The sequence below is a fragment of the Sus scrofa genome, chromosome 14 (genome assembly GCF_000003025.6).
Source record: "Sus scrofa isolate TJ Tabasco breed Duroc chromosome 14, Sscrofa11.1, whole genome shotgun sequence".
Classification (NCBI taxonomy): domain Eukaryota; kingdom Metazoa; phylum Chordata; class Mammalia; order Artiodactyla; family Suidae; genus Sus; species Sus scrofa.
The window spans coordinates 12788198-12812964 of NC_010456.5; the positions used below are offsets into that span (position 1 = coordinate 12788198).

Below are 24767 nucleotides of genomic sequence, written 5' to 3' on the forward strand. Positions count from 1 at the left end.
TTTACATACTGCCCGTTGTTGCATAGGCATGGTATCTTATGGCTTCTTTCTTAGAACTTCTCCTGTGGTTCTTCTAACCATCTAGGGGTCTCAGTGAGCCTTCTGGCTCTTCTGTGGTCCTCTGCCATTATGCTCTCACCCACACCTGCCCTCCTCCTTTGGGCCCACCTCTTGTTTTTCTCAAGTTTGCAAATAATAACAATCCTTATGTTTGAGGGACAAGTTTATTGCATGACTGTTTTCACGTTTAATCATTTCAGTCATGCTGTATATGAAGTAGAGTAGAGAAATTGAGATTCACAAAAATTAAAGAGTTGACCCAAGAAAACTTAAATGTTAATAAGTGGCAGAGCTGCATTCTAACCCATGTCTTTATTACCATTGTGTCTGTTGCCTCTGAAAATAAATTTTTCATGTGTGTAGATTTCAGTAAAATTTGGGGAAAGGTGGTTAATACAACTGAAGACAAAATGTAAAAACCTTAATGCATTTATCCCCCCTCTCCCCCTATGTGATGTTTGCCATTTCAAATCAATCACTTAACTGGCCAAATGAATTTTTATTTGGTAGAATGTTAGAGAAGGTTTTGAGCATTGGATCTTTCTGAGTATCCTGTGCCCACATAGGGCTATACTGCCCTTTGCTCACTTAACACTATGGTGGTATAGTAGGATGGAGTTGGTGGTGTCTAGGTAGGGAGAATGGATACTTGGATGCCTTCCTCCCTCCTTTGCTATGTGTCATGTATAATTGACCTCTTGCAGGCTCACATTCCCTAACCTCCAAAGCAGAGCACTTAGCCGTAAGATAGATATATCTTTCATCAAAGGCATTGGGGCTTACAAACTTAACTTCTAATCATTTCAGGGTACACAAAGGAGATTTATTTATTTATTTTTTTAGAACTTGATTACGTTGTAACTATACATCTGATCAGCTTGTTAAGAGTCAGAAAGAAAGTAACCACGATTTTTTTTGTTTTTGGATTGATCAAAGTTTTAGAAAAATGAACGGAAAACTAGAATGCAGATTCTCAGCAAATTCTCGAATATTTTAGAAAGGATTTTAAAGCCAAGAGCTAGAATGAACCTATTCTACATGTTAATTATTTTTCAAATTTATCTGTTAATATATATATTTATATATAGGTGTATAAGTACATCTGCTAATGTAATAGTATATATCTGTTAGTTTATCTGTCCTATTGCATACATATAAATAACATTTGAATTAATAAATAGAATTAAAAAACAATGCCATAAAAGATGATACTCTTAATTACCCAATGTACTAAATTTCATGAGTATTTAGTTAGTATTTTATATGAGTCTGAGACCTTCTTCCAAGTTGGTTGTCTGTATGCCTTCTAATAGCTTATTTACTTGTGTAGGTAGGGATTTATGTTTTTGTTTTTGTTTTTTCTGTTTTGTTTTGTCTTTTGTATTTTTAGGCCCACACCTGCGGCATATGGAGGTTCCCAGGCTAGGGGTCTAATCAGAGCTACAGCTGACGGCCTACACCAGAGCCACATCTGCGACCTACACCACAGCTCACGGCAACACTGGATCCTTAACCCACTGAGCAAGCCCAGAGATCAAACCCACAACCTCATGTTTCCTAGTCTGATTGGTTTCCACTGAGCCGCAACGGGAACTCCCTGGGATTTATGTTCTAAAGGACAGAATATTCAGTTACCATGTTGTTTATACATATAGAGTAGCTTTTGTTTTAACATTATCTTTTAAAATTCTAAGTTATGCTTCATTTATCTCTGTGAGTATAAATCCACGGGAAGAGGTTTTTATTCATACTTGAAAGAATTTATGAGTAATTATATTTTTCCAGCTGTGAAATAGTCTGTCTTGGTGGGTATTGCTTCATCTCTGGAAGTCTTTTAGATAGGTGGCTACCTTTAGGGGATCCTAAGGAATGTGTAGTGTATATCAACTAAGAGAATATGGAAGATCTTAAAGCATACCACTTTTAAACATTCGCTTTAATACCCTTTGTTCCAGAAAAGGAAGAATTGCCATTTTGAGCTAGTATACATAATTCTTTTCCATTCTGGTTTGGGAAGCTTAGACATATTTGAGATTAAGAATTTAGAGCTGTTTTATACATTATCTACATCAGGTTTTCCATTTTACAACCTTTTATCTTCAACTACATTTTTTTTTTCATTCATGGAACAAATTAAGCTCTATTATGTGCAAACCCCGTAATGAATAAGGCACAATCTTTGTGGTAAGGGACTTTGCAGTCTAGTAGGAAAGATAAGACCAGATCAGGATCAACTATAATACAGAATAGCATGTAATATATTAGCATGTGAGTAGTATAATTGAAATGGTAAAGTTTGCTAATGGAAGAAAAGATCTTTTTTTAGCTCTGAGGATCAGGGAGAACTTCTCCGAATAGATGGCAGTTATTATTTTAAGATGTCTTTTAAAAACCCGATTGCACAAAGAGATGTTACTCATTAATTCATCTGAATATTAAGGTCTGTAGTAGAATAATAGAGAGTTTAGCAAGTTATAAAAACATTGGCAATGGAGGGTGAAAAGGAAGGATTTTATTTTGTGTAGAAATCAATGCAGCATGGCTGTGAATTGGAAAAGGTAGGAAGAGATGACATGGACTTTAAGTGGTAGATGCAAGTAGAGTGGTAGCTTATCTTGAAAGTGAACTATGAAGTCAAAGAAAGATTAATCTGTATGTCAGTTTCATTCCATTAGACTGCAGGAGTAGAAATCATGAGAAGTGTAAGATTTTATAAGAGAAGGGAGAAAACGTGGATCATTCTCTTTAAAGATAATGTCAAATTTTAGGAGTTCCCGTCATGGTGCAGCAGAAATGAATCCCACTAGGAACCATGAGGTTGCAGGTTCAATCCCTGGCCTTGCTCAGTGGGTTAAGGATCCTGCGTTGCCGTGAGCTGTGGTGTAGGTCGCAGACGCGGCTTAGATCTGGTGTTGCTGTGGCTCTGGCATAGGCTGGTGGTTACAGCTCTGATTAGACCCCTAGCCTGGGAACCTCCATATGCTGCTAGTGCAGCCCTCAAAAAGACCAAAAAAAAAAAAAAAAAAAAAAAAAAAGGTTAATGTCGTATTTTAGATGAAGAGAGAGAAAGTAAGGAGTAGGAGACGAGGCAGTTAGATTTGGAGTAAATGAAGGAGTTTTCACACCAAGAAATTGGTGATTTTACAGGGTACAATGTGGACAAGAGAAGCAAGTTGTGAAAGAATGTAGAATGAGGGTGAATATGTGAAAGTTTAAAGAACAAAGTTAATCCAGTGTATTGGAAGTCTTTGAAATACATAAGAGAATTGAATACAATGAAAGTTGAATGCTGTTACTACTTTGAAAATACCTGATGAAACCATCTAAATGACATCACTTGTGTCTCAACTGACTTTTTAGAAATCTTTTCATGGTACCTTAAAATACCCAATACAGATGTGTGCATTACTCTTATATAGTTATAGCAGATCATTTGTTTGTTTTCCTGGGATTCTTTCTGGGGTTTTATAAAATAATGTTAATTGTTTTTGTAGTGCTTTTTGAATAAGTTTCAAAAAGTTTTACATTGAAGAATTTAAAATTTTTATACATTATATACACAAATATTTAATATTAAATTTCATTTAAATTTAATTTCATTGCTTGGAGAAAAATCTTAAAAGCCTTGTGATGGGGGGTATTAACTCTCATTTTACCAAATGATGAAACCAGCTTTATTATATGACTTGCCCTAGCACATTCTTATCTTTTAATCTTATGATTTTCTTCAGTTTGAAAAAACTTCTCTCTGGTAAAGCAGTTGAGTAAAGAGGTTTTTGTTTTTATTTTTATAAACTCAATCTAGGTACTCAGAAACTTGCCAAGTATCTAAAAATCTAATCTGTGAGAGAGGGTAAATGAATTGCTGCTCTCTTGCAGACTTTTTGGGGTTCCTTCTGTCTTGCTGCAGTCCTTGATAATGTCATATTTCAGGGCTGTGAATAATTTACAAACTGGATGTGCCCTATAAGAATAATTGAGTGTTATCTTCTCTTCATGACCTAGTCTTGGTGAAATTGATTATAAGTAAATTGACTTAAATTCCAATTTAAATCAGGGGACAAAAAATACCATATAATCGTTTTCCCCACAAATGGACACTTTTTTAAGCTCAATAGATTTTCTCTTAAACTCAGTTTTCACTTTCCTAGAGGGACATTCTATACATTGAAATGCAGTGCTTTTTAAAAAATTTTTTCAGATTAATTGTGCAGCTATATCAGAAACCAAATGATTTAGTTGTTTTATTTACATAAGCCAATTGAAGTAGATACTGCTGAAGTTAATCTCTTGCTCTCCTGATTATTGGTGGATATTTGAGAGCCCTATGGTAATGTAGACAGTTATTTTGTTCAACTTCAAAATATGTTTATTTGTGCCTTTTTTTTTCTTTCAGATACACAATTTTAAAATGAGAATTCATGTTTTTCAAAGAGATATTTCAAATATAAATAAGCATTTTGGAAGGAATCTATCCAATATCTAGGTTATTATGAGAAATTTTTAATGTTGGATTAGGGCAGCTGACTATATTTCCTTCCTTTGGGAATCTTTTTGATTAGGGTTTCCAGCCAGTAGATGAGGAGCATACTGTAGAGCTCCAGATTGGAAGCTGTCCCTAGTACTACTTCTCTGCCCTTTTCCAGAATTCCTGAAAGAGAGCATAGAATTCAACAACAGAGTGTATAGCTCCTTTTCACCAAAGGACTAAAGTATCTGCTCTGAGTGAAATCATAGCTGGTTCTTTGGGGATAGGATACTTTTCTTAAATTGGTCCCACTAATCTATAGGGAGACTTGAGCTCCTGTGCAGAGATTGTGGATCATTCACAAAATGGTTTGTAAAGATTTCATGATCCCTTTCTCTCATGCAGGAGTTCACAGACTTTGTATAAGGATTAGTGGAAAACATTTCAGACTTTGTGCCCAAGAGGCAAGATTGAGGATATAATATAGGTAATTACATATGAGAGAGAGCAAATGGTCACAAATTCTTACTGGCAAAATTCAATATAGAATAATAATAATTAAATATATAATTTTTAAAACACAGGCCTATTAATGAGAAGAATGGGATTTTAGGGAGAGGTAATATTTTTCTTAATTCATGTTCAAAGTTAGTGATCCTTGTCATAGAATTGATTGCAAATGTTCCATCTGTGAAAACTATTCTTAACTTATAGATTGTATAAAAACAGTTGGGAGGCCAGGTTTAGTCTGTAGACCATAGTTACTGACCTCCTGAATTAGATCATAAGTTACCACTATTCTGTTGAACTTAAATGAAAATCCATTTATGTAATCCATTTGAACATTCGAAGAGGAATCAGTCAGTTTTAAGGCTTTAAATAAAACTTTTACTGAAATATTCTGGTTTTGGTTCTGGTGAAGAAACAGAAGTCTTGCCATTCATTGTCATTCTAGTGAATGTCTAGTCTTTAGAGAATGTGTTGAATTTTCAAAAAAGTAAAAATTTACTAGGCATCTTGGTGGAAAATTAAGTCTAATATGTCATCACAAGGGCACAGAATATAGTGCAGTTTTAAACATTAAGTATTCTGTATATTACGTATATTAGGAAATCAATAAGTATCTTTTAGATTAAAATTTTATAGTCAACGCATCCTTCTTAAAATTTTTTGATTTAGACTGGAAAAAGAAGGCAAATTAAAAGGCAAAGACTTTCTTAAAATGGCTTATATTTTAGCAGTTGTGAGAATGATGATTTCTATTCCTTTAAAAAAGTTTGAAAATGAACTGAACATTATTTATGCAGTTGCATATTTTACATGCAAAGCCACAATCTACTCACAACTGATTTTTGTTGTTGTTGTTGCTTTTTATTTTTCTAGGATTTCTGTCTGTGTAAGATATATTCATTACCCAGTAATGAAACTTTGTATATACCATATGGCAGCCTTGTTCCTAATGTGAATTATACACAGCATGCGATTAACCATCCTCTGGTATGAGACTTATATCTACTGTGACATTCACTAAAGCGTCTGTCTGATGGCGTGATGTTTTAGGACTTGAATATTTGGTGTTTCTTGGTTTGTTTTAATTTCATATTTTCACACAAGCTTGGTCTGTTTACCTTTATTTTTGTGTCCTTTCTTTCTATGTTCTCCCCACCTCTCTGCTTCACCTTTCTTAGCAAAGATGAGGATTTCTACCTTCAACATACATTGTTGGTCTTGTCTTCTGTTTTTGTTAGGAGGGACAGCAGTGTGATAAAAGAGGAAATCAAAGCCTTTCTTGCCAATCGGAGGATTTCCCAAGCAGTTGTTGCACAGGTAACAGGTAAGAGCTGAAGAGTCCTTTATTCTGGAATCTTGTCTAGTCTCTGCCTTCTAGTGCAGATGTTGGAATATTGCTTGCATTTCTGCATTGCAGTGCAGATCTGTCAACTTAGGCATAATAATGTATGCCTGTGATTTAAAACCCATTGTCTCCGATATCTTGGAATTTCTCCAGTGACTTTTTTTTTAAACTCGTGCTAGTAAATTTTATAGCCTTTTTAATAAGCATAAAATTCCCCATTTTATGGCTAAAAAAGGATTCTCTGGATTTCTTGTAATTTTGACAGAGCTTATGACACATGCACATCCAACTGCTATCTACATTTCATTTTTTAAGAGCTTCACAGTCCTCCAAATCTGATCCCCAATTTTATCAATTAAAAATGATTCATGAGAGTAAAGGTTGTGTATTTTTAACCACTTTTCTGTGTGTGAAAGCTTTCCTCAAACTATTACTGAGAAGATAAAAATTATCATTGTCTTCTCTTTGTTCTCTATATCCCATCCCATTACCCACCCCACCGCAGCCCCATCCTGAGTATGTGGTGTATATGTGTCATTCTCTATTCAGAGTGCATTTTTTATGACGTTCTTAAATTTGGGGATAGCATGTCTTTTCTTTGTTGGTCTGTAATCCTCCTTTCTTGGATGTCAGTGATTTGTAACACCTTAATAAAATCAATTATGTCTTAGTCATTAGAAAGAAGAACAAGAAACTCTTAGCTACATGTTGTAGTTGACACGTTGTGTGTTATACTAGATATTAAAATTAATTTGTTCCTCTTCTTTTTTAACATGACACTAGCAGCTATGAGACTTCAGGCTTTTTAGCCTTTGTACCTCAGTTTCTTACCTCTACAATGAGATAGTCAGATCTGATCTTCAATAGTACTTTCCAATTTTAAGATACTATTTCTGTTCTCTAGACATGCATACATACTGAAATTAATTTACCTTAAAGGTTGTTTTTGACCATTTATTTGGTTAAAAATGAAACTTGAGATTTCGGTAGTCTTAAATTTCATCCCAAGAATCCAAGGTCAGCCAGCCTTAATATGTGTGTAATATATTACACTAGTAATGTATCTTTATAAATGAAACATCTATTCATGGTTTAAAAAAACTTTAATTAAAGGTGTATCCTACCATATATAAATCTTAAACCAAAGAACAGTGTGTAAATTTAATTTTTATAATTTTCTGGTTTTTTTCGATAGGATATTTAAAATAAATTGTTATCTTCAGGGGTTAAGATATGGTGCTAAGGGCACTGTAAGGGCAAGTTAAGTGGGTTTTACTGAAACTCACTGATGAAGTGCACTATGGAAAGATGGAGCATTGTCTTCTAGGACTTCAGTCCCCAAGATTAGAAGCAATGGTGTCTAGTTTGCTAGCCTTAAAAAAAAAAAAAAAAAAAGTAGTGTTACAAACAGCGTTATAAAGTTGATTTTGCCCAAGTGGAAATATTTCTAAATATCTTGAATACTCTGAATCTTGAATCATCTTGGCCTTTTTTTTTTTTTTTTTTTTGCTGTTCAGGGCTGCACCCATGGCATATGGAAGTTCCCAGGCTAGGGGTCAAATCAGAGCTATAGCCACCGGCCTATGCCACAGCCTCAGCAACACAGGATCTGAGCCATGTCTGTGACCTGCACCACAGCTAACAGCAACACCAGATCCTTAACCCACTGAGCAAGGCCAGGGATCGAACATACCACCTCAGGGTTACTAGTTGGATTCATTTCTGCTGAGCTACAACAGGAACTCCCCATCCTGGACTTTTAAAATAGTATCTTTTGAAACTCATCGGACATTGATGCAAATTATAATAAAATACTTTTAAAATGAATTTCTTAGGCATATCTAAAGCATTAGCTACACCACACGTCAAATACTGCCTTTTTGGAAAGGGAAATTAGAAGGTGCTTTAGTTGCTTGCTACTCAAAATGTATTCCATGGAACATCATTATTGGGAGCTTGTTAGAAATGTAAAGAGTATCACCCTAAACCTCATGAATCAGAATTTACATTTTAACCAAATCTCCAGGTAATTTGTGTTTGAGAAGTTCTATTCTAGGAGACTTGTGAGCTTTTCTGATATTAACTTGAGTGGATTGGCATTGTTTAACCCCTAGTCAGTGACAGTCATCAAGATGCCATCTCCTGTTTGTTTTTGGCTGCGCCCAGGGCATGTGCCAATTCCCTGGCCAGGGAGTGAATCTGAGCCTCTGCAGTGATAACGCCAAATCCTCAACGTCTAGGCCAGCAGGGAACTCCAGCCATCTCCTGTTTTTGAAAGCAAGAGTTGAAATTTTTACGCATGTATTATCTGTTATGTTACATGGCCTTTCGCTACTATAATCATAGGATTTGGTGCTATAAAAAACTCCTTCCCCCCATTTCTGCCTTATGCCAGTTTATTCTTCCTCTTCATTCCTAGTGCAAAAGCCGTTTTTCCCTTGATCAGATGTCTTTGATGGTTCTCCATTGCCTGGTAAATGAAACTATAATCTGTTCCAGCAGCCTGTTTATTTCTAACTCCTACCCAGTATACTTCCTACCTTGATTCAGCTGCTTATCATTTCCACTATTCTGCTTACCTGGGTGCTCACAAATCATTGATTATGCCTATGATGCCTCATCTCCTCACCTTGGTCTTATCAGTTCCTGTTTATCAATATTACCTCAGTTATTATCCTCATTCTGACTTCTTTAATCCTGACAGCCCATGTAGACCTCTCTCTTTTCTGAAATTAATTCCACTTAATTCAGAACCCTGAGATAGTAAACAATACTCATTTTAGAGTATTGTTCTTTAAAATCAGAGATCTTTCTTACACATTCTCAAAGAGTCTAGCATTGCCCATACTCTCTGAAGATCTCATGTTTACCTAGAAAGGGAGCATTGGTAACCTAACACAAGCTATACATGTGAAAATTTATCCAGCATGACTTTGTTCAATGGTATTTACCCTCCAGAAATATTTATTTGCTCAATAAATGCTGCATGAATTTCTGCTCTTAAGAAACTCAGCATTTTTCTTTTATCTACTTTAATTCAATTATTTACATAAGACAGGGGAATGAGGATGATTTATAACCAGATTGGTTCATTGTCCCTTTGGTCAACTTACTGAATTCATGTATTTCTCATGTGTTACAGTGTTACATTTTCACTAGCGTATTTAGCCATGAAGCTAAACTCAAGGGCAGTGCTTTTCATTCCAACTAAATCTACCTAGAGCATAGTTAGTTAGTGAGAACCGAAATTGCGGTGTAAAGCCTGGCCCTCGTAATTGCCCTACCTGCGTTAGAATTGCCTGGCTGAGGAAGTCTTATAGGCATCCAGGGCTCACTCATTGGGGTGCCTGATTCGTATATAGGCACATTTTTCTGTCTAAACAAATGTGAAGTTTGTCTTAGAAGAGTATCTACCTGATGAAATCTACTCCAAAATAAAGTTTAGGATATGGTGCTCTGGAATTGGAGTCTCTTAAAGTCAGTTAAGTTTAATATGTGAAATAATGAAATAAATCAGCCTTGAGATAAAAATGAGAACAAGTGGTGCATAACAAAAGGAAATGCTAAATTAAAAAATGTACCGAGGTGCAAAATTATAACACATGTTCTTGTCCCAGAAACAAAATACAGAGGCTTCTTTTTATAGATTGGGAGGATTTCTATAATAAGATAAACAAGAAGTTCATGGGTGGGGTCTGTATAAATAATATCCTACTGATAGGAAAAATGACAGTATAAACAGGATATAATAACAGTGCCTGCTGAATTTCCCAGCATGTTTATTTGTAGCATCTTTCACAGAGTCACAGCTGCTCCCACCAAGGGTGGATTTTTACCTCTGTAAGAGATTGAGGAAGATTCTAAATTCTCACTAACAATGGTAGGGTGGGGAGAGTACATAGCCTTTGCTTTAGTAATAAACACAAACATTTTATGTTCACTTCTAGGGTAAAACATTTTATTGGGCTGTTAGAGTTCTTAAAACATGATTTTCTCTTTAAAATGACCTCTGGGAAAAGTCAGGTGGGCAGAATAAATGAGTAAATGGGCAGAGCTTGAGTATGTGCTTATCAGCTAAATAAATATACTGATTTGATTCATATCCTCTTAAAAATAAAGAAATGAAAGAAGAAAATCATCTCTGAATTTTAAAAAATTTACCACAATTCTTTTTTATTGAATGATAGTAGTATAATGGAAAAGCAGCCATTAAACTTTTGAGTACCAAAATTTTAGTCCTTCTGTCAGATAACAGTGTGATCCAGGGCAAATCACATAATTTCTCTGAGCCTCAGTTTATTTATAAGATGAGGCGTTTCAGCAAGTGTTTTCCAAGTATCTTTTCTAGTTGTCAAATTCCATTCTGTTTTTAAACTGCTAAATATATTTAACAAATGCGTGTCTTACTCCTGTCTAGTGACTCTCATTCCCAGAATGTAAGAATTGTGTAAAGAAAAGCTCTGAATAAATTTTAGAAATATTCCAACTGTATTTGGATCACTTCCCTTTTCTTATTTATCTTTAAAATGAAGAGTAGGAATTCCCATTGTATCTCAGTGGTAATAAACCTGACTAGGATCTATGAGGATTCGGGCTCGATCCCTGGCCCCACATACTGGGTTAAGGATCCAGTGTTGCCATGAGCTGCAGTGTAGGTAACAGATGCAGCTCAGATCTTACATTGCTTTGGCTGTGGTATAGGTCAGCAGCTGCAGCTCTAATTCGACCCCAAGCCTGGGAACTTCCATATGCCACAGGTGCAGCCCTAAAAAAAGAAAAACATGAAAAAATTAAAAAATGAAGAATGAAAGCACTGCATATTCAATTTAATTATAATTTCTTTACAAAGCTATGTGTATGTATATATATGTATAGATAGGTAGATAGAGATCTTCTTCCTAATCAGAGAACTTCAGACCAGACACTAAAAACTACCTAAAATGCCAATATATCTTTTTTTTTTTTTTATAAAAGAACTTTATGTTTTAGAGCAGTTTTGGGTTCACAGTGGAAGTTAGCAGAACATAGAGAGAGTTCGCATATACTTCATGCCTCACTCCACCCCCCAACACACACACACACACACACACACACACACACACACACACAGCCTCCCCTACTATCAACATCTTGTGCTAGAGTGGTACATTTGTTGTAGTATATACCTACTTTGACACATCATTATCACCCCAAGAGTTTACTTTAGGTATACATGGTATTATACATTGTACTGGGTTTTGAAAAATGTGTGATGACTGCTATTTACCATTATAGTATCATATGATGATACTATAATTTCACTGTCTAAAAATCCTCTGTTCTCCACCTGTTTATCCTACCCTCTTATCTTCCCTAAGCCTCGGCAACTGCTGATCTTTTTACTGTCTCCACAGTTTTGCCTTTTCCAGAATGTTGTTATACTGTTATACTTTACTGCTGAAAAGGCCACATTTTGTTGGTTAGTTTCTTTCACTTAATATTAAGTGGTTAAGTCTCCTTAATGTCTTTTCATGGCTTGGTAGTTCATTTCAACTAAGTTCAATAGCACTAAGTGATATTCTACTGTCTGGATATTCCATAATTTATTTACTCATTCACCTACTGAAGGACATCTTGGTTGCTTCTGAGTTTTGGAAATTATGAATAAAGCGGCTATAAATAAGTAAAATTTACATTTATATTAGAAAAGCAGTGTTGGTAAAGCATAGATCACAGACTGTAATATTGTCCTATTATAATACAATGTAGAGTTCTCTGAGTTGTACCAAGTTTAACCATTACCAAAATCCAGATATAGGACTTTTTCAGTATTTCAGCAAGTTTTCTCATGTCTCTTTGAAGTCAAATACTGCTTCCCTCTGCAAGTCCCTTATAACCACTTATTCTGTCAGTAATGTGATATGACTGGGATCATATATTACATACCATTTTGTGTCTAACTTCTCTCACTTAGCATGAAACTTTTGGGATTCATTATGTTGTTACATGTATCAGTAGGTATGTAATTTTTTAAATGCTGAATACTAGTCCATTGAATGGATAAAACAGAATTCATTTATTCATTAATGGGTTGATGGACATTTGAGTTGTTTCCTGGTTTTGTCTATTAAGAATTAATTTGCTATGAATATTTATGTACAAGTTTTGGTGGAGACATATGTTTTTGTTTCTCATAGCTAGCAATAGGGTTATAGGATTATTGTTAAGTAAGTGTTTAACTTTTTATTATTATGGGCTGCACCTGCGGCATCTGGAAATTCCTGGATCAGAAATTGAACCCATGACACAGTAGTGACCCAAGCTGCTGCAATGACAACACTGGATCCTACACCACAAGAGAACTCCTATTTAACATTTTAAGAAACCACCAAACTTTTCCAGAGTGGCTATACCATTTAGTGTCCTCACTAACAGTATGTCAGATTTCTAGTTTCTTTGCATGCTCTTCAGCACTTGCTATTTGTGTTTCTCTTTAAGCTTAGCCATCCTAGTGCATTTGTAATAGCATTTCACTCTAGTTTTATCTTGCATTTTCCTAATGACTAATTATCTTTTCAGATGCTCATTTGTAATTCATGTATCTTATTAGCTGAAATGTCTGTCAGTTCTTTTTCCTATTTTTTTTTAATCAGGTTGTTTGCTTTATTATTGATTATAAGAGTTCTGTGTATATTCTGGGTACAAGTCCTCAAATGTGTAGATATACAGATATCCTAGCATAAGGCTTGCATTTTCATTTTCTTTTTTTTTCTTTTTTTTTTATTTATTTATTTTTTTTTTTATTTTCCCACTGTACAGCAAGGGGGTCAGGTTATCCTTACATGTTCTTAGTATTGTTTTTCAAAGAGCAAATGCTTTTAATTTTGATGAAGTTATATTTATCTTTTTTTTTTTTCTTCCCTTTGTGGTTCATGCTTTTTGTGTCCCAAGAAAATTTGCCAAAATGAAGTATCAAAGATTTTCTTGAGTTTTCTTCTGGAAGTTTTATAGTTTGAGCTGATAGATTTAGGTCTGTTAAACATTTCAAGTTAGTTTTTGTGTATGTATGCGATAAGACAATTTTTTTTTCCAACATGGATACCTAATTGTTGTAGTACCATTTTTTGAAATGGTCAGCAATTGTCAAGAGACTCTTCTCTCCCTATTAAATTACATTGACATCTTTATCAAAAATGAATATATATTTGTGAGTATATTTGTGTGTTCTCTGTTGGACTTTATGTCTATTCCTATACCAATACAAAACTGAATTATTGTAAACTTACAGTAAGTCTTGAAATCAGATAATCTAATTCTTTCTGATTTTGTTTGTCTTTTTTCAAGATCACTGTTGATAGTCTAGGTCTTTTTCATTTCTATGTCATTTTAAAATCAGCCTCTCAGTTCCTAAAAAAAAAGTGTATTTGTAGTGGGATTGGGATTTGGCGAATATATTAATAAAACTAGCATCAGGAATCTTAATCATATCAAATATTACCATCTCTGTACATGGTATATCTATCCATTTGTTTAGGCCTTCTTTAATTTCCCTCAGCCATGTTAGTAGTTTTTCAGAGTATAGGTCTTGCACAGATTTTACTAAATTCATCTAATTTTTTTTAATTTAATTTTTTGCTTTTTAGGGATGCACCTGTAGCATATGGAAGTTCCCAGGCTAGCGATCAAATTGGAGCTGCAGCTGCTGGCCCACACCACAGCCATAGCAATGCAGGATCTGAGCCATGTCTGCAACCTACACCACAGCTCATGGCAACACTGGATTCTTAATCAGTGATCAAGGCCAGGGATCCAACCCACATCCTCATGGTTACTAGTCGTGTTCGTTACTGCTGAGCCACAATAGGAACTCCCTAAATATTTTAGATATATATTACATTGGTACTATATATATATATACATATATATTTTTTATCTTTTTGCATTGTCTAGGGCTGCTTCCGTGGCATATGGAGGTTCCCAGGCTAGGGGTCTAATCAGAGCTGTAGCCGCCAGCCTACACCACAGCCACAGCAATGCAGGATCCAAGCTGTGTCTGTGACCTACACCACAGCTCACGGCAATGCCAGATCCTTAACCCACTGAGCAAGGCCAGGAATCGAACCTGCAACCTCATGGTTCCTAGTCGGATTCATTAACCACTGAGCCATGACGGGAACTCCTTGGTAGCTTTTTAAAATAAATTCTTAAGGTGTTCTACGTAGACAGTCATGTTGTCTGTGAAGAGAGATCATTCTGCTTCTTTTTCAAAGGGTATGTGTTTTCTTTTTCTTGCCTTATCACATTGGCTAGGAGTGCTAGTTAAATATTATAGTGATGAGTATAAATATCTTTGCCTTTTTCCCAGTTCTGGAAAGTAAGAATTCAATCGTTTACCATTAAGTGCCATCCTAACTGTAGGTTTTTCATATATGCCCCATTTCAAGATGCCCTTTAAGAGAAATTCCTTTTCTAGTTTCTGAGAATTTTTATCATAAGTGGATATTGTACTGTGTCAAATGCTTTTTATGCATCTTTGAGATGACCAAATGGTTTTTCTTTTTTCATCTTGTTAATTTGATGAATTACATTGATTTTCAAATATTATACCTTGCATTGTGGGAAAACCTCCACTGAATTTTTCTTTTTATATGGTTTGATTCAGTTTGTTGACATTCTGTTAAGAATTCCTCCATCTTTGTTCATAAGTGATATTGTTCTGGGTTTGTTTTGTTTTGTTTTCTATTCTTGTAATGTCCTTGTCCATTTTTGTTATAATAATGTGATCTCATAAGATGAATTGGGAAATGTTCTCTTGTATTCCTAGAAGAATTAGTATAAAATTGTTGTTAGTTCTTCCTTAAATATCTTTATTTTTGAGACTGTACTTTTTTTATTATAGTGAATATCTTAAAGTTGGTCATGACTTAGTTTAAATCTAATCCTACAGGGCTTGTGCACTATACTTTAGTCAGAATAGAATACCCTGTACCCTGTACTTCAGCAGTATAGAATGTAGAATAGTAGCTATTTGGGGGTCATTAATACCTCTAAGATGGCCAGCACTTTTTTCTACATGATTTTACCTTTGGCAGAAATGTTTTTCTCTTGCCGCTTGCCTACGATAGCAGGATTACAAACTATGAGCCAAATTGAATTTGCTTTAAATACAGCAATAGCCCTTCCCTTGTATCCTATTATGCCTGAGTAAAGAACATAGTTTTTGCTCATTTAAGCAGTAAGATTTTGCTTTTTTTAGTAGTTTTATACCTATTAACTGATTTATCTCTCAATTTATTCCCAAGCAGATCTGTGGACAAGATCTTGGTTTTTGGACATATTGATTTTAATGTACATGTCCAATATAACATTGCCCCAGAGTTGCTATCATTGTTCATGATGAGAATCATTGGGAAGAGTTTTTAGAAATGCACTAAATGTGATCTATATTTCTAAACATTGTAAGAACTAGAATATGCTATTTTCATGTGTTTCTTTTTTCTCCTTTAACAATTTGGGGTTTGTTTGTTTGTTTTGCTTTTTAGGACAATAGCCATGGATATGGAAGTTCCCAGGCTAGGGGTCAAATTGGAGCTGCAGCTGCCAGCCTACATCACAGCCACAGCAGTGCAGGCTCTGAGCCATGTTTGTGACCTACATCACAGCTCACAGCAAGGCTGGATCCTTAACCCACTGAGCTAGGCTAGGGATCGAACCCACATCCTCGTGGATACTAGTTGGGTTCATTACTGCTGAGCCACTGTGAACTCTTCCTCTATTTTAAACAAAGATTGCCTATTGTGCCCAAGCCCTTCCTATCAGGATAGCATATAGTACTCTGAGTTGTAGATGACCAATTGCTCTGCTTTTTACTACTATGCACCTTATTAGCTAAACCTCTCTTTTTTGGAAAGTTTTTATTTTTAGCTATAATTTTTTTAACACTTTCCAAGTGCTAGATGCTTTGCTAACTGTTTTGTATATTTGAGAGGCAAGTGTTAACTTCTTCAGTTATAGAAGAGAAAACTGTGGCTAACCGAGATTGAGTCATTTGCCCATAGTTACACAGCTGTTTGTCTTGCTGCAAATTCAGTGTTCTTAACATAGCATTTCAGTATGTAAAGGCAATATAGTGCAGTGGTCAAGTGCATGACTTTGAGGACTTAAAATATTACTTCTGTCACTTACTAGTTATGTAACTTTGAGCAAGTCTTTAAATGTCTCAAACCTCCGTTTCTTCTTTTGGAAAATGAAAATAATAATAACACACACCTAAGAGGGTTCTTAAGTAGATTAAGTGAGTTAGTTTATGTAAAGTTTCTGACACACAGTAAATGTCATGGAAATTGTTTATTTTTGTGATTATTAACTGTTACACTGTTTAATGTTCATCCAGCAATCATTTCCTCCTTTGTCTCTCTCCAGACTAACTTTTTTGAAACTAACCTTCATAAGACTAAATATGTTATCCATAATATTTCCAGCCTTGGGCCACCTTATAATGAATTTTTTAAAAATATATAGCATCCTCATGTTCATTGCAACATATCTACAATGGCCAAGACATGGAAACAACCTGACTGTACACATCAATGTATGAATGGGTAGAGAAAATATTTATGGCAACATAGATGGACTGTAAGGGCATTATGCTAAGTGAAATAAGTCATGCAGAGAATGACAAATACTGTAAGATATCATTTATATGAGGAATCTTAAAATTCATAGATACAGAAAACAGATGGATGCTTGCTGGGGATAGGGTGTGGGGAAGGTACGCAAAATTGGTGAAGATAGTCAAAAAGGACAAACTTCCAATTATAAGAGAAGTAAGTCCAGGAGATACAATGTACAGCATAGTGACTGTAGTTTACAATGCCGTATTATATATTTCAAAGATGCCAGAAGTAGATCTTAGCAGTTCATCACACATACACACAAAGTTTGTAATTATGGGTGGTGATGATGTTAATCAAACTTGTGGTAATCATTTTGCAATCAATACATATATCAAATCATTATGTTGTACCCCTAAAACTAACACAATGAAAAAATCAAGATCAGAGCATTTTAATATAACAGAGTATGAAAAAATTTAGTGTGTTGATTCCATATTCAGCATCTCAGCTAAGCTTTAAGAGTATATCCATTTGTCAATTGTTACCGTCGTATCAGAGAATCTACAGTTTTGGAAAAAGCTATCCTTTTCCATCTGAAAAAAAATACTGTCCAAGTTTCATCTTGAGTTTAGCATAGGGAACTTCCTTCACCATGGCTAGCTTTCCACAGTTTGACATGCACAAAATTTCCTTTAAAATGTTATTTATGTAATTATAGCTAATATCCTGCACAGAGTTAGGAAGTCAGTACAAAGTCCAGCTCCCCTTCTGGCAGGATCTTCCTTCTCTATGCCCCATAGTCTTTTTATTTGCTGACCTTACCAGCGTTTTTTTTTTTTTTTTTTTTTTTTTTTTTTTTTTTTTTTTTTTTTTTTTTATTTGCTGACCTTACCAGCGTTCTGTCTATTATCCTCATTTTATTATTCTAAAGAAAGGGAAATCAGTTGACCAGTTGTGGTGGTTGCACAGCTCTGAGTATACTAAAAACCTATGAATTGTACACTTTAAATGGGTAAATTGTATGGTATGTAAATTATATCTCAATAAAGATGTTTTAAAAAGGTAAAAGGGATGGAATCAATATAAAAATCATTCTGGAAGTATTTTCTGAATGAAACTAGTTCCCTAAAGTGCAATTTAAAATTTTTCTACATATTCCCTTTTTTGGGGGCGGGGTGGACACCCACGGCATGCAGAAGTTTCCAGCCAGAGATCTAACTTGCACCACAGCAGTGACCCGAGCCACAGCAGTGATAATGCCAGATCATTAACTCACTGAGCCACCAGGGGACTCCCTCTGTGTATTCTCATTACTTAAAAAGGTGGCTAATAATTAAACTAAAAGTAAAAAATAAAAATTGACTTTTCATGTTAGAAAATATGTTCATGAGGTCAAATTTCAGAGGTACATAAGGGTATGTACCGTACTAAATCTCTTGTTTCTGTTTCTCAGCCATGATTCCCTTACTAGAAGAGACTAATGTTAATTTCTGCAGAGATGTTTTATGCATTTATAAACAAAGTATATCTATAGTCCTTGTCTTCTTTTTTGCCAAGATGAAAAAGAATATATACTATTCTGTACCAAGCTTTTCTAACTTGGAAAGTATCCCACATCAGTACATAAAGAGTATTATCACCAATTTGTTTTTTTCCCCTTCCAGCAGTCTTCCCCCCCCCCCCCGCCCCGGTACATAAGACAGTGACACATCTTGTGGTCATTATAGATTCTGTAAAATGTGAAGTAAGTATTAATGAACATTCTGCTTGGATCGTTCTCCAAACTAGCCATAAACATTTATACTCTAACTATTGCTCTCCATCTTTGCCAGTAATTGACATACTGTTAGGCTTTTCTTCATGTTTTGCCAACCTGATATAAGTGAAATGGTATTTCATTGCAGTTTATTTTGTTTTATTTTTTATTGAGGTATAATTGACATATATTAGTTTTAGGTGTAATACATAATGATTCAAATTTTATATATTTTGTAAAAGGATCACCACAATAAATCTAGTTAAAACCTGTCATGTACATAGTTACAAAAATACTTTTTTATTGTAATGAAGACTTTTAAGATCTACTCTCTTAGCATTTTTTATCATTGCAGTTTTTTGTTTTTGTTTTTTGATAGGCAAGAAATAGATTTATTAAGATAGGATGCTTATGAGAGATGCCAGAGGGTAGGCAAGGAAGCTCTGTCCCAGGATTAGTTGGGCTACAGTTTTGTCATCCAAGGGGAGTGGAAGTGGGAAAAGACTGCCTCTTTCTTTCTGGGAGTAGTAGATCCTCCTTGGTATCTTGTATTCAAATCAGTGGAAGGGTGGTACTTAAATTCCTGCCTCTGATCTGGACCTGATGCAGGCTACATCACATCCCCACCCAACAACCTGAGGCAAATCCCACGCCTCCACTAGTCGAGCAACCCTTCCTTGTTCTGATGGCTTACTTGAGCAATTATTAACTTACATTGATGTCCCAAAGTCCCTACTAGGTTTCCCTCTCTATGGTCCCTTATTGGGGCTTCTACAACTACCTTTGCCTGTTCCATCCCTGTCATTTCCCCCTCTAAACGTTTTACCCTGTTATGCCTAAAGGGATATTGGGCCACAATGGTTCAGTAACTACATCCTGCTGAGATAGGGCATGGGCCTGCCTAGAGAAGGAGTAGAACACCTGTCGTTTTCTCTTGGGAGAGGCATAAGCCAATGTCGCCTGGTTAACATCATTTTCCCAGTCACCTTAGAGATTAAACAGCATATGGTGAAACCAGTAAGCACCAGGAGGACCAGTGCTCCTATAAGCACCTTTGGGTCCAGGAGCACCAATGTTATCAAAGGGTCCAGGGGTCCAGTAGATCCAGCCGAGCCAGGGGGACCAGCATCACCAGGTTTGCCTTTAGCACCAGATGGGCCATCAGTACCAGGGGGCCAGTGAAACCAGCAGGGCCTGGGAGATCTTTCACAACAAGCTCACCAGGGAAACCTCTCTCATCTCTTGTTCCAGAGGGGCTGGGAGCACCAAGGTCTCCAGGGACACCCTGTTCACTGGGTTTGCCTGCAGTGGGGCTAGCAACTCCAGGGTGTCCCTGAACTTCAGCTTCTCCATCTTTGTCAGCAGGACCAACAGTGCCAGGGGGTCTGGGAACACCTTGCCCTCCAACTTTGCCAGGCTCTCCAGCAGCACCAGGTCCACCACGCTCGTCAGGGAGTCCAGGCAGGCCAGCAGGTCTGAGTTCACCTCGGGCTCCTCCCTTTCCTTCTTCTCCAACAGGGCCAGGGGGACCTTGAATACCAGTGAGGCCAGGCTCTCCCTTGGCACCAGTGTCTCCTTTGTGTTATAGATGTTATCCCTTTCAAGGTAGTTTTCCAACCAGATATTAGCACCTGAGAAGTTGCCGACAGAAGGTATCCCCAGCAGTGTCCACGATGGGTGGGAGTTGGTTTGGCTACAAGCTGGGTATAAAGCATTACGACCTGCAAGGGCTGGCCAGTGTCTGAATTCACTGAGGTTCAGGTTCTTCGTGCCTCTGCGCAGAAGGAATTCAACAAGAGACAAAATGATAGGCAAGAAATAGATTTATTAAGATAGAACACTTGTGAGAGATACAAGCGGGCAAGCAAAGTCTCTGCCTTTTTTGTTTTTCTTAAAAAAAATTTTATTGAAGTATAGATGATTTACAATCAACCGGTTTCTACTGTTCAGCAAAGTGACACAGTCTGTGTGTGTGTGTGTGTGTGTACACATTTGAAAAAACACAATTTTCCATCATAGTCTATCCCAGGAGATTGGATATACTTTCATCATTGCAGTTTTAAATGCATTTCTCTGATTACTCTTCAGGTTAAACATCACTTCATATTTATTGACCATTTACATGTCTTTTCTGTGAATTGCCTGTTTAAATCTGTTGCCCTTTTTAAAATAGGGTTGTCTTTGTTTCTTTTATTTTTATCTAAAATTTTTTTGACAAATATAAATTGCATATATTTAAGGTGTGCAGTGTGGTATTTTGATACATGCATGCATTATCACTGTTTTTAATTATCGCTGTTTCTTAAAAGTGCATTCCATCTTCTGAGTACTATAATTTTCAACCAGCTATTAACATTTAGCAATTCATTAACTACTTTAAACCTTTTTTGCGCCTTTATCCCACATACAGACACTAAATACTTGTTTAATAAATTGCATAAATAAAATTTATTTAAAGACTTAGGTAGCATTTCAGTTTGATGATAATATATTATGTTTAAATGTACTTATTCTTTTGTATGTGTAACATTTCTCTCTTTTTTTAATGTTTATGTATCCCCCCTTTGACCATGTAATTTATCTTCTGGGATTTATCCTATAGGAATATTTGCTTATGTCTAAAATAATGAATGTGCAGGAATATTTGTTGCAGCATGTTAGATGATAGAAAAAGGCTATAAATAACCTAAGTGTTCATCAGTAGGGTACTAGTTAGATAAATTATGGTGCTTCCATATTATGGAGCACTGTTTATCCTTAAAAGAATAATGCATCCGTATATATGTGTCAGGTGGAATGAGGAAGGGAATGGATTGTAAGGCGTATGAGGGAAGTGACTGATTTTATTTTGGGGCACGAGTTTTTAAAACATGTTCCATGTCACAGGTTCAACCATAATATGTGCTGGCCAGATTCAACTCAAGTACCACCACTCTACTCTGTATGCTCTTTGATAACAATCAGAACCACAACAGAATGTTGTTGTTTATTTACACATAATTCTAAAGTTCACGTATAGAAAAAAAAAAAAAAGTCATACTAATAAGTAAGACATTCTTTACAAAGATCAGAGGAGTTCTTCTCTTGGCTCAGTAGGTTCAAAACCTGTCATAGTGTCCATGAGGATGTGGGTTCGATCCCTGGTCTCGCTGAGTGGGTTGAGGATCTGGCTTTGCCGCAAGCTGCAGCCTGTGTTGCAGATGTGACTTGGGTCTATTGTTGCCATGGCTGTGGTGTAGGCCTGCAGCTGAAGCTCTGATTCAACCTCTAGCCTGGGAACTTCGATATGCCACAGGTGCAGTCATAAAAAGAAAGTTAAAAAAAAAAATCAGAGGAAAGAGTTTGAACTAATTTGCCCTGCTATGTATTAAAATATACTATATGGTTACAGTAATTAAATAAGATCATATTTTCAATTTCATAGGTGCATTATTTTTACAGAACAGAGTCATTAGTAGTTCCTTGTATGTTGGGAAATTTGGCTTAAATAGAGGAATTATTTCAAAATCGCACAGAAATAATGTTTTTCCATTGGTTGTCTATTTGAAAATGAAAAAATTGTCTCAACATCACACCAGAAATAAACATCAATTTCCATATGGAATAAATAAATATATATATGTGTGTGTGTGTGTGTGTGTGTGTGTTTTTAAGATGGATTAAACAGTCTTACATTACTGTTTAGAAAAAAATTTTTTGACTGCTCCCACAGCATGTGGAAATCCCCAAGCTAAGGATCAAACCCACACCACAGCAGTGACAACACCAGATCCTTAGCCATTACGCCACCAGGGAACTCCAAGAAAATGTTGAATATTTTTATTATTCTGAAGTAGGGAGACTTCTCCTAAGTCATATGTATAACCTGAAAGATAAAGTTACAGGGATTTAACTCTGTAGAATTTTTAAGCATATATCTGATAGACACTGTAAACAAAATTTATACTTTATATTTGCAATGTAGAAAGCAAAAGATTGGTATCTATAATCGTCAAAAGAATAATTACAAGTTACTGTGAAACTCAATAGAAAAATTTGTAAAACTATCACGATATAATTTTCAGAAGATGAAATATAAATGGCTAACAAGCATGCAAAAATATTTGCAGCCTCTTAGAAAATTAAATAAGAACAATCAACTACAAGTTAACAGGGTTTTTTTGGCCCATTAGATCAGCAAAGTTTTAAAATATTGAGGGATGCTAGTTAAAAATAGAATAAATCTTTTCTCTCCACTTCTGTCCCATTGTAACCTAACAATAAAGATAAGAAATTTTTAAAACTTCTGTCTTCAGTGAAGACACAACCTTAAAACACAGACTAAATCAAATAAGAATTCTGAATTGAAACAAAGGAAAATGATGGACATCAACACACACCTTCTCCATCCTGGATAAGATAACAAGTTACGTTTAAAAGTATCTTAGTTATGGGAGTTCCCATCGTGGCTCAGTGGTTAACGAATCCGACTAGGAACCATGAGGTTGTGGGTTCGATCCCTGGCCTTGCTCAATGGTTTAAGGATCTGGCATTGCCGTGAGCTGTGGTGTAGGTCGCAGATGCGGTTCGGATCCCACATTGCTGTGGCTCTGACGTAGGCTGGAGGCTATAGCTCCGATTCGACCCCTAGCCTGGGAACCTGCGCAGGTGCAGTGCTAAAAAAAAAAAAAAGATAAAAAAAAAAAGTATCTTAGTTATGACTGGTTGATCCCTGATCTTTGGTTAAAGGTAACAGTTCTACAGGGATGAGGCAACAAGAATAATGCGAGTATTCCTGTATAGATTCAATTTAGCATAGAAACCTCATACAGGGGAGTTACCTTTGTGGCTCAGTGGTAGTGACCCCCGACTAGTTGGAATCCATGAGGACCCCTGGTCCCACTCAGTGGGTTAAGGATCCATTGTTGCCATGAGCTGTGTATAGGTCACACAGCTCCCATCTGGCATTGCTGTGGTTGTGGTGTAGGCCAGAAGCTGCAACTCCAGTTCAACCCCTACCCTGGGAACTTGTATATGCCACAGGTATAGCCCTTAAAAAAAAGCAAAACAAAACAAAAAAAACCCTCATATCTATAAGCCTCCAATTCCCCCAGCTCCTGGAAATCACTAACTTATTTTCTGTCTCTTTAGATTTACCTATAGAGGGATTTCTGGACATTTCATAAAATAGTCTCATACATTATGTAAACTTTTGTGTCTACCTTCGTTTCACTTAGCATAGGTTCATCCATGTTGTAGCATGTATCAGCACTTCATTACTTTTAATAGCTGAATGATATTTCTTTGTATGGATGTACCACATTTTATTTATTCATCAGTTGGGCATTTGAATTGTTCCCACATTTTGACTGTTGTGCATAATGCTGCTGTGAACATTTGTGTACAAGTTTCTGTGTAGACAGATTCTCCTAGAATAAACTTAGAATGGAATTGTAGGTCATATGGTAATTCTATGTTTAAGATTTGGGGCAACTGTCAAACTGTTTTCTGTTTTACAGACCCTCCACAAATATATGAGGGATCCAATTGCTTCACATCTTCATGAACACTTATTATTGTTTGTCTTTTTAATTACAGTCATTCCTAATGGTTCTGAAGTGGTATCTTGTATTTTTGATTTGTATTTCCTTAGCAACTAATGATGGTGAGCATTTCTTCCAAGTGATTTTTGTCTATTTTTGTATATTCTTTGAGAAATGTCTAGTCAGGCCTTTTGCCTGATTTTTATTGTTTTTGTCTTTTTACATTGAATTATAAGAGTTCTTTATGTAGTCTAGATACAAGTCCCTTGTCATGCAGAGTTTGTAAATATTTTTACACACTCTTCTTAACTGACTTTTGAAGTACACAAGACTATAATTTTGACAAAATCCAGTTTTTGTTACTTTTTGTGTCATAGCTAAGAAACTATTGTCTAATTCAGAATTACACAGATTTATGTCTGTTTTCTTCTAAGTTTTATAATTTTAACTTTTATATTTAGGTTTAATCCATTTTGTGTTAATTTTTATATAGGATGTATGAGATGGGAAC

The 24767-nt window shown here is 35.8% G+C and overlaps 1 protein-coding gene and 1 long non-coding RNA gene across 8 annotated transcripts in view; one reads left to right on the forward strand and one right to left on the reverse strand.

The window, feature by feature from the left end:
• Positions 1-24767, forward strand: part of HMBOX1 (homeobox containing 1) — a 202472-nt gene that overhangs the window by 95591 nt on the left and 82114 nt on the right. For all 7 annotated transcript variants that reach the window (XM_005670463.3, XM_005670458.3, XM_001926736.7 and 4 more), the window contains exon 4: positions 6277-6362. In XM_005670463.3, the coding sequence (XP_005670520.1) occupies positions 6277-6362 (86 nt within the window). The remainder of the gene's footprint in view (positions 1-6276; positions 6363-24767) is intronic.
• On the reverse strand, positions 16873-17976 carry LOC110256610. The gene is made up of 2 exons (XR_002338355.1): positions 17866-17976; positions 16873-17795 (listed from the first exon to the last, which is right to left on the reverse strand). It is a non-coding gene; the product is annotated as an uncharacterized LOC110256610 (long non-coding RNA).